This window comes from Trypanosoma brucei, chromosome 8, assembly GCF_000210295.1.
Source record: "Trypanosoma brucei gambiense DAL972 chromosome 8, complete sequence".
NCBI lineage: Eukaryota > Euglenozoa > Kinetoplastea > Trypanosomatida > Trypanosomatidae > Trypanosoma > Trypanosoma brucei.
In genome coordinates, this window is record NC_026741.1 from 1,616,210 (window position 1) to 1,626,583 (window position 10,374).

The 10,374-nt window shown below is 43.7% G+C and overlaps 4 protein-coding genes across 4 annotated transcripts; all 4 read left to right on the forward strand.

Moving 5' to 3' along the window:
* Nucleotides 1-566: 566 nt before the first annotated feature.
* Nucleotides 567-929, forward strand: TbgDal_VIII6370 (hypothetical protein, conserved; the record flags this gene model as incomplete). Its single annotated transcript, XM_011777673.1, has 1 exon — nucleotides 567-929. The coding sequence occupies one exon, from the start codon at nucleotides 567-569 to the stop codon at nucleotides 927-929; it is 363 nt and encodes a 120-aa protein (XP_011775975.1).
* Nucleotides 930-1,398: 469 nt separating this feature from the next.
* Nucleotides 1,399-2,652, forward strand: TbgDal_VIII6380 (hypothetical protein, conserved; the record flags this gene model as incomplete). The annotated part of the gene is made up of 1 exon (XM_011777674.1): nucleotides 1,399-2,652. The coding sequence occupies one exon, from the start codon at nucleotides 1,399-1,401 to the stop codon at nucleotides 2,650-2,652; it is 1,254 nt and encodes a 417-aa protein (XP_011775976.1).
* Nucleotides 2,653-3,043: 391 nt separating this feature from the next.
* Nucleotides 3,044-5,704, forward strand: TbgDal_VIII6390 (hypothetical protein, conserved; the record flags this gene model as incomplete). The annotated part of the gene is made up of 1 exon (XM_011777675.1): nucleotides 3,044-5,704. One exon carries the CDS (start codon nucleotides 3,044-3,046, stop codon nucleotides 5,702-5,704), a length of 2,661 nt encoding a protein of 886 aa, XP_011775977.1.
* A 967-nt stretch (nucleotides 5,705-6,671) lies between these two features.
* TbgDal_VIII6400 (hypothetical protein, conserved) lies at nucleotides 6,672-7,682 on the forward strand (the record flags this gene model as incomplete). The annotated part of the gene is made up of 1 exon (XM_011777676.1): nucleotides 6,672-7,682. One exon carries the CDS (start codon nucleotides 6,672-6,674, stop codon nucleotides 7,680-7,682), a length of 1,011 nt encoding a protein of 336 aa, XP_011775978.1.
* Nucleotides 7,683-10,374: the final 2,692 nt, after the last annotated feature.

Below are 10,374 nucleotides of genomic sequence, written 5' to 3' on the forward strand. Positions count from 1 at the left end.
ATGTTTGTATACTCTGTGATGGGTTTGTTGTGTAACTTGCAGTCTGGTGTACGTTTAAGTTTTACTGGGTTATTTTTGGCTTATTTCGTATTCTTTCCTCCGTGCGCTTGTGCATGCATTTTTTTTTTTTTGCCTGTACGTGGGTATGTACTATCGTACTTTCGTATGGCTCCGCTGCATTACCGTATACTTTCAATCATAGACTTATTCCAATCGTGAAGGGGTTTCTTAGGAGCACATTGGTTGAGTTGACGGGGAACTATCTCTTTGTTTTTTTTTTCGTACCCAACTTGGCTGGTGTGCACATGGCCATGGAAACTCTTCTTCAGGCTTACAATTGTTGGTCTTTTCATCTCGTCCCGTAATTACCACTTTACATACTCAGTTACTTTTGACGTTTTACTTTTTATTTGTCTCTTATTTACTTCTTCCCCCTGTCCCTTATTTACTCATTGTTTTTTTTGTTCTTAAGTCGTGGTCGCTGGTTTGGCACGATTTCCAACACAACCACTGCTACCACTGGTTGCAAGAGGGTTTGGCACCAAAGTAAATTCTAAAATAAAGATATGGCGGCACCACTAGCAGCGTTGGTCCTACTGGGTGGTGCGTATTACATTTTTAGGTTGGCTCCGCGAATAACGCAGCGTGTTTCAATGGCACAAGGCCTAACGTGCGCGGCAAATCGGCAGCTGCGACCGTACCGCCGATACGAGGGGGGTTTCGAGAAATCCATGACGAAACGTGAGGCACTACTGCTGCTTGGCTTTACTGAAGATGTTGCCTCCGGTGGATTCCTTTCCCTTCCATCAGATGAGGAAATAAAAACACGGTATTATGGTTTAATGAAGCAACTACACTCGGACGTGGATGGCAGTCCGTATATTGCAGCGAAGTTGAATGAAGCACGGGACATACTGGGGAAGAAGTAACATGTCATTTAACTATCGCTTAGCAAATTCCAATCTGATATGTGTAGTCCGTGCTTCAGTGTGATATACAAGTCAGCTCAGCTTTCATCACTGAGTAATGTCCCCCTCTCGAACGCTGAACAAAAAAAAAAACCGTTCGACAACATTCGACAACATAGTGCCCTTGCAAATATCGTACAGTACCTGGCGAGTGGAAGGTTTGAATGCATCCGAGTACGCACATATATTCTTCTGTGTGCATTAGGCCTCAAGTGTGTTACTTCCCCTTCTATCACTTGTATCTACGAAACAAAGTTTTTGTAGGGTCCACGCGGCTGTGGTGAATAGGTGCCGGACGCTGCTGTGCGTGTGCAAGGTGATCAAGTGGGTTAAAACTAGCGAACAAACTTAGCGTCGTGTGTTTTGGGTACTTGAAAGGTGAGCAGAAGGTAAAGTGCACAAAGGGGAAAGGAAGAGGCAGTTGTGTTAAATGATGTCATCCTCAGCTTTTACGGCGGCGGCAATCGGTGAACGGCTACAAGTAGCACTGGAAGAAGCAACACGTCACCTCGAATGCGGTTGCTCCATAAAATGCTCGCTGGCAATATTACCAGACATCGCTCTGCAGGGGATGGCACACAGTTGGGGGATCGTTGACCTTATCGAACATTCACAGGGCAGCACCTACGAGTTGGCTGTAGGTTTGGGAAAAGATGTGCTAAGGGAGGCCCTCGCAGATTTCTTACGTGAACAACAGAATTCCGATAGAAGAGAAGAGGCGCTGCCCCTCATAGCACCCGTTGTGCATAACCTGCCACGTTTCTCTGTAGTGCTGTTGCTCCTCATCATGCCTGCTCACAGCAGCCTGTGGAGTGCGAGACGACGTTGGATAGAGACATGCACTGCAAACGGTGAAGATCATTCCCGCTCCTTCTTGTTTCAGGAGGTGCTCGTAACGTCTTTACTGCTAAACTTTTATTATAAAGTGCAGGAGGTCTGGGTTCATCGGTGGTGGGTAGTAGAACGGCTCTTATCGCATCCTGGTATAAACTTGGAGGTTTCCAACGACCACGACCGCGGTGTGCTGATGGAGGCCGCTGACAAGCATCCCATGAACTATAACGCCTGGAACTATCGCCGTCAGGTGTTCGAAAATATTTTGAACATCACACAAAACGCAAGTAGGTGCAGGTCATGCGCGTCAACACCTTCATTACTCCAGCAGGAGGTTGAAATCGCGCTGCGTTTTTTTGAAACCCACAACGGTGATACGTCTGCTGCGTCGTATCTTATTTTTCTTCTTCACAAGGCGGAGACCATCAGAAGTGACAGCGCAGAGGGTAAGTATAATCAGGATAGTGGTGTTTGTGCCGGTTCCTTAGTGCATAGTGTGTGGAAAAGGCTTATGTTAGCCAGTACACAAGAGTTGCGTCGGCACTGGGACAAGGGTCACGAAGCCGTCTGGGTGTTGCGTTTGGCACTCATTCACTGGGCGCTTTGCATCCGCCCCATGTGCGGTTGGTCACTCGAGGATGAAATGCATCTCATATCAGTTTATATGGAATTGCCAACGCTGCATGATGAATGGGTTGGTTTGAGCGAAGTGACGTGGGTGGCGGCCTCAGGGAGTCCCTCATGGACTTCGTTTTATGCAGCACGGTACGGCGTTCAGTTGCTAAAATTAGTTACTAATGCGTGCCGTGGGAAGGGAAGAAAAGTTATCGACTCTGATGGCCACAAATAAGAATAGCGGTGATGAAAGCGCGGGAGTGTCGTCACCTCTCGGGTTTGTGTAACCGCTCAGTGTTTCTTGCGCATGCGCTCGCATTGCTTTGGTCGTTCGCCACCACATTCTTCGTAGCGAGCTGCACAAAAGAAGAGATATGGACCTGCTGTCATTGTAACCTCTGTTGCTGTCAAGTTGAGCCCGTGCTGCGGATTGATATATCACACTTTCATTACCTATTTCTTTCCTTCGCAATGGAGAAACGACTAATTTACTCCCCAGAAAAGGAAAGTTAACAAGGGTAAAGGGACGGTACGTGGCGAAAAAAAAAAAAGAAAAGAAAAAGCAGGCAAAGTGAACTAAAAGAAGGTGGAACGGAACGCATTAAACACACTAAAAGTTACCAACTATGTCGGAGGCCCCTGAGCTGTGTTATTTGTTGCGCGCAGAGGGCCGCATTCATACAGCCGATGTTCGTCACGTTTCCTCTTCGTCGGGTCTCCTCTTAACCTCCTCGCGCGACCAGACTACTTTTGTCATTGATGCTCCAGGCACTACACCGTGGTCCTCAGGTGACGATTTTCCCACGGGGTTGACACTCACCGGTCACACTGCTTTTGTCAACTTCGCCATAATGCATAGCGGGATACCGCTTTTGGGTGGTGAGCCATGCGTTATCACGGGCGGCAATGACAAACATGTTGCACTATGGAACCCGCAAACAGCTGCGCTGGAAGCAGTTCTCGACAGTCACAGTCACGGTGTTTGCTGTGGTCTTGTGGTTACATCCACCGTTGCTGAGGGTGCGGGGCACGACGGTAGTGTTGGGGATATTGTGACAGGTGATTGGGGTGGTATGTGTCTCGTTTTTGATGCGACAACGGGTGATGTAAAGCAGTGCTACAGGGGACACTCAACAGCCGTTCGGGGTATCACGCAATTACCAAGGACCAGCAGCATTGTGAGCGCCTCTGGGGACAAAACCCTTCATCAGTGGAACGTGGCGACGGGTGAGGAAATTGCCGTGTACACTGGTCATACAGATGTAGTTCAATGTGTATGTGCCATAAGCTCTACTCGGTTCGCCTCTGGTAGCAACGATGCGACGATCATAATTTGGGACACAACAGTTGGAACTCACCCCCTACGCAGCTTACTCGTGCACCATAGTTTGGTCTACTCCTTGTGTTTTTGCAACGACCGTCAGTTACTCTTCTCTGCTTCGGAAGACTGCACTGTGAAGGTGATTAGTGGCGCGAGCACTGTATCTGCCCCCACTGTAGGATCCTCGGTGGATGTTGGTGACGTGGCCGTAGTTCAGAGTATCAACCACCCATGTGTTGTGTGGTCTGTGTGCACAACGGAGATTGGGGATATTGTGACGGGCGCCGCGGATGGTGCCGTGCGAGTGTGGACACTTAATGATGAGTTAATGGCATCTGTTGGAAAGTTGGAAGCACTTGCGGAGGCGGTTGCCACGCAGAAACTCGACATCAAGATTACATCAATCGCCGGAACTAATATTGCTGATCTCCCCCCTGTAGAGCAACTCCATCAAAAGAAGGGGGTTCAAGAGGGTGAACGCTGCTTTGTACGCACGAAAGGGGAAACGGTGGAAGTTTATGCATGGGACCAAGGCCGATGGGAGAAAATAGGCATCGTCACTGAGGGAACTCAGGGTCAACCGTACACAGGTGTGCAATCGGGCAGCGCAGCGCAGAAGCCCAAGGTGTATTTCAACGGGGTTCCCTACGATTACGTTTTCGATGTTGATGTGAATGGGACAATGCTTAAGCTTCCGTACAACCGTGGTCAGAATATCTTTGACGCAGCGCAAGATTTCATCAACAAAAATAGCGCCGTTGTCTCCCAGACTCACAAGGAAGAGATACAAAACTTTATTCTGAATAACATCGACCCCCAGGACGCGCTGCTGCTGACCGGCTCGCAACAAGGGCTATCAGTTGCAGGGGGAGGAGCGGTGTCTGGTGGTGGGAATCATGAACCTGTTTTCTCCCAGTTCGCACGTGAAGCCATGGAGATGCGCCAAGCGGGTGCCTCGCACGTACCAAGTTGGGGTGAGGCGCTGCGAAACATGGAGAATGCCGGCGTAACTGCAAATGATGTGGCCTTCTCGGGCTATGCCCGCGAGGAGATTGAACTTCAGAGGCAGCAGGAGAAACAGCTGCCACAGGCGCCCACTGCGGGGGGAAGCGATGTCGTTGCATGGAGTAGTCATCGATACTTCACCTCCATCAACCTGGAGGGTGTGCAAAAGAAGATTAACGAACTAACAGGAGGCACGGAATTCGGAGAGCTCGTGAAACGAGTTGAGGCGGGAGCGAGGGCGGCGCCGAGTGTAGGCTTACTTCTTAACATCATGGAGCTTCACAAGCGGCTACCGGAGGCCTCGCGCTTCCCTGCGCTTGATTTGCTCAGTCGTCTACTGGCGGTGGGACGTCATCCCTACCGGTGGCTTCTGCTACTTTTAGGTGACAGCCCCGGGGAGTGGTATTGTTCCCCGCTAAAGTTTATGGAAGAATGCGTGTTGGGTGTCGACCGCGCCAGTGATGCTGAGTGTTTGGTGACTGTACGACTTTTCCTCCATGCTGCTGCAGCACTTGACGCCTTGCCGGCTAGCACCTCCATAACACCGGAACAAGCTGCGGTGCTGCTGCAGGCCTTTACACAAGCACCGCGTTCTTTCATCAAAAAGAATATGAACAACAACATGAAGAAATCAGTTAGTGCCCTGCTTCAGAATGTTTCCTTACTTCTTGCGCACGGCGCCCCAATGTTTGGTGATGAGGGTCGCCTGAACTGCACGCAGGAATGTGTGCGCATGGCGTCCCACATGCTGCTACTGGAGCCCATGTCATCCCCCGTAATAGCGGAGGTGGTGGCCACGGTCTTAACGTTACTGCAGGCAGAAAGCACTGCTAACGCAGCTGCCGCTGTTGGTCGGGGCACTTTATTGCACACGATGCGTCTCCTGAAATCTGGGTCAGAGCAGCGCTGCAGAAGGGCAGCAGATATAATCCTCCGTGTGCTAGAGGCTGATGGGTCTTGATAATTCGCAACGCGAAATTCAAAGATGACCGTATGTCCGTCAACACGAACTGAAGGCACTCCTTCAAAGTACCTATAAGTCCTTCATGGTACATTTTCCGGCAATCATGCGTCGTAGGTGCCTAATTTTCATTGTCGTTGCCATTATTGGTTGGCCTTCCTCCCATAACTTCAGACAGTAGTCCGTTGAACTGATGCAAGCACGCGCCTTCCGAAGGATAATGTAGCATAACACGGTTACCTTGTCAGGTGCGAGGAGGCTCCGTGATTGAGTGGGCAAAAAAAAGAAAAAGAATAAACAAATAAATAATGAAATGGGGAGGGAGGGAGGGAAGAGAGGCAATGGAAAGAATCTGAAGTGGGAAGTGGGAAGGAATTTGACAGGTGAGGAAAGTACGAGGAACCGTGTGACTCCCGCACACAAGTTGCACTTCTGCGAATACTGTCAAAATGCGCGACTTTGTTTTCCCCTCTTCCTAATGACAATTTGAGTGTCGTTTCACCTACTCTAAGGTTTTTTTTTTCGTCGACTCGCATTTGTGTCTTGCCAGAATTGGGTGTACTTCGCTCCTCTTCTTCTTCATTCTCATTTTCATCCTTTAACATCTCGCGAACAAACGTGCATACATAAATTCCCCGCATTTTTTTTTTGGTGGAGAAAAGTAACGAGCCCAAATCCAGTGTGGGAGAAAGGACAAGAGAAAACAACAGGCAAGCGAACAAGGTTGTGGTGGGCTGGAGTAAAGAAATATATTATTTTTCTATTTGGTGTATTTTATATTTCGCTTCTCCACAATAGCCATATACAAAAAAAACCAATAACAATATAAAATAAATAACAGCAAGCAATCAGCCTTTCAAACGGCAATAATCTGGAAGGGAGCAAATAAACTAATAGACAAACGGAAAACAGAAATATAAAGGAAGTGGATTACTCGAATCGTAACTTTAACTTCAGTGATATCAATATGAAGAAGGCTTTGATCTCGGATTTCTTTCGTGAGGGAGTAAATGTGGCTGCGCGGGGTGTAAGCGAATGCAATGGAGCTACTGCGCCTCAACTTCATTCTCGGTGTGATTCCAGCATAGATGATGTGGACAACCGAAGTGTTGGTTGTTGTCACAGTCGTTGCGATAGCGCGGGGAGCGAGTGGGTGTGCCCTGAACTGCATGAGAAACGCTCAGAGCGGGAAATCCTCCTCCTCACTCCATCCGTCGCCGCGCCCCAACATTACGACAAAAGAGAAAAGTTAAATGAAGCCGATTCCCTACACTTGAAACATGCAGCGGAGTATGAAATCATCGTCCCTGCTGTGGCCCGCGCGCTTCAACATGTGGTGGAGGCTCATGAAGCCTGGCGGCTGGAGATGTCTTCATCTGCTGGTGGCATACGTGTGCGGAAAAGTCTCATTTCCAACAGTAGTGCCGCACATGCTGCTACGGATGTTGCTGCTGCATGTGGTTCTGAGGGCACCGTGAGAGAAAAGAAAAGGAATCACTATCCGCAGGTATTTGAATCAGCAGTGCCTCCACCCTTCACGCTCCTCCACTACGTGCAGATGCTGGCACACCATACATTTGTATCGCCATCCGTCCTTGTTGCAGCGTGTTTATACACAGATCGATTTGTTGAACAGTGGTCCGACTTGCGGTTAACATTGAACAATGTATTCAAGATCTTTCTTACGGCTGTGCGCGTTGCCAACAAAATTCTGGACATTAGAGTACTAAATAATGAGGACTTCGCCGCTGTTGGTGGGGTGAGTAACCCGGAACTCAATGCCATGGAAAAGATATTTACATGGGGTCTACGATTTGACTTGTACATCAGCTCAACGGAGTTTGACCGGTACGTCACCGGTCTCATGTCTCAATCTTCCACAAAACCTTTTAAGCAGGTCGGTTGCACTTGCAAAATCACGAAGTCAAACATTATGATTGAGGTACCTGCAGAGGCAGTGGAAGGCGCAGCAGTTTGAGCAAATCTCTCCTTTTCCATACCATAATATAATATTATTGGTAGTTCTCCTTCTTATCTTATCTTCTTCATCTTTTTTTCATATTCTCTTTTTTTTTCAAGTTTTTGTCTCCTTATGAGAGGTTGGTTGACAAGTGACTGCAACGAAATGCTTAGGCAAAAGTGAGAGGGGGAAAGTTTTTTAAAAAAGAAAAGAAGTGAGATATATGTGTGAAACAATGAGATATTATTTTAAGTTCATTACTTACCAATTTGTTTTCTCCTTTGGGTGCGAGTTAGGTTAAGGGAGAAATAAATCAATTACCACGGGATATAAATGTTTATATTTGTGTGAGTGCTTTTGTTTTTTTTTTGCTTTATTTTTATTTGTCCGTGATTTTTTTCTTTCCATTTCCTCTTTGTTTTTCATTTTCTGAGAGCTTCTTCTTGTTGTTGAGCGGAAGTTTCCAACTGTTTTGTTTTTGTTTTTACCATCATTTACTTCCTTTTATTTCTTATTTTTCATTAATTCATTCAGTTTTTTTTTGTTTTTGTTACGCCTTATTTACTTCTCTTCCCCACCACTATCATTTTCTTTTTGTTGTTGAAGAAAGTTTTGTTCTTTTTTTTTTTTGATCGATTGATTTTGTTGTTTTTAGTTTGTTTGTTTTTGTTGTTTTTGTTGTTTGTGTGTTGCAATCGGCTGTGAAGATTTGCGTTTTTGTTTTTTTGTTTTTGTGTGTGTGTGTGTTTGTTTTGGGGAAAAATAAACGCCGTGGCGGCTTCACCATGCTTTTTTTTATTGGTTTTGCTCATGAAAAGGGATAATTTTTTTTTTAAAAAAGAAAGTGATAAGTAACAAAAAGAAATTTTTTTAAAAAAAGGCTGAAGTGCGTGGGGTAGAAATCAAAAAGAAAATGAAGAGAAAGAAAATTTTTTCTTCTGCTTTTGTTGTGCCACTGCGAAGCTAAATGAAAGAGGGGAAGTAAACAAGTATATAAGTATATATTTATGTTTATTTATGTATACTTGTTTAAATGTACATTTATGTACAAATGAGGCAAACCAAAAAAAAAAAGCAGAGGAAAAGAGGATTTTCTTCCCTTTTTATTTTATTTTTTTCTTTTGGATTCACTCCTGTTACGCATTGTTACGCCTTTATGTATTATTATTATTATCATTATTATTATTATTATTACTATTATTATTATTATTCGGAAAGTATGACGATAAAAGTGAGAAGGCGAGTGGGTGAAATCACTCATATTTAAAGAAAAAGAAAAGGGTTGAAGGGAAGGAAAACAGAATGTATTCAAATGTATGCTTGTGTTTGTCTCTTTGTTGTTGTTTTTTTTTCATATTTTTCGAAAAAAAAAAGGAAGGGAAAAAAATGGACTTGCACTGGGAAACTTACAATAAAAGCAACTTATATTTGAAAGCAATAGGACGAAATAATATTAAATGAAGTGGTAATTTAATATTTTGTTCAATGTTAATTTTTCCCTTTCCCTCCCCCTCCCCCTTCTTTCGGTTCCTTTTCTTTTTTGCTTTATTATCGTCATAACTATAACAATAATTATTATTACTATCATTGTTACTTCTTTTATCATTATAATAATTTTCTATTAATATCATTTATTATTATTATTATTTATATTTGTGTGTAAGGCGCTGAAAGTAGCAGGAGAAGAAAAAAATAAAATAAAGACCAAAAAAAATATCAAAGAAAATAGCGAAGCAGAGATAAAATGATGAAATTATTAAAGAGTCAATGGGTGTATTTAAGTGAATTGAGTGAATTTGCATTTGGAAGGTTTGGGAATTGAAATAATAACGGTGAAGGAGTTTTGATGGCTAACGGTGAGAAATGGAAATAGAGAGAGAGAGTTTTTTTTTTGGTTTGTTTTTTGTTTGTTTGTTTTTGGTGATTTACTTTCGCGATCCCTGCAGTTATTGTTGCGACCTCTGGATTTGTTCCACAGGGCTGCAGGTTTCTTTCACCTGTTATCTTTTTGTTTTATTTTGTTTTGTATTGCTTTTCACAAAAAAGAGAAAAAAAAATAATAATAATAAACGAAAAACTTTTTGTATAATGGTGCGTCACGTTTCATACAAACCATATCTTTAATATTTATATTTATCCATTTATTTACAAATAAATATTTATAGTTATTTATCCCACTTCACTTCATCATGAGGTATATTCCGCTTCTAAACATAAATGTACCGGAATTTCTACCCTCTTTTTTTAAAAAAATAAAAATAAAAAGAATACTGACGGTTTTCATGCGAATAACAAACTAAAAGCAAATAATTATTACCGTTGTGTTGTATGCTCATACGGTTGTTCAAAGCGTAGAGGTAAAACAGAGAATAATAATAATAATAATAATAATAATAGTTTCATATTATTATTTTTTTTAAAAAAAAGAAAGAAAGAAGAGAAAAATTAAAAATAAGAATAAAATTTTTCATACCACCGTTCTTCCTCTCCTTGTCATCCTTCACCATTGAATTCCTTCAACTCTGTCCCCAATTGCAAAAGTCGCTTTTGCTTTCGTGTGTGTTTGCGTGTGTTTTTTTTTCCCCTTCCCCCTTTAATTTCATTATTTTAAATTTATTTCTCTACAGCAACACCTCCTCACATCTTTCATTTCATTTCATTTCATTTTTTTTTCTTGAAAACGTCAACATCTTTCGGTTTATATCTTTCG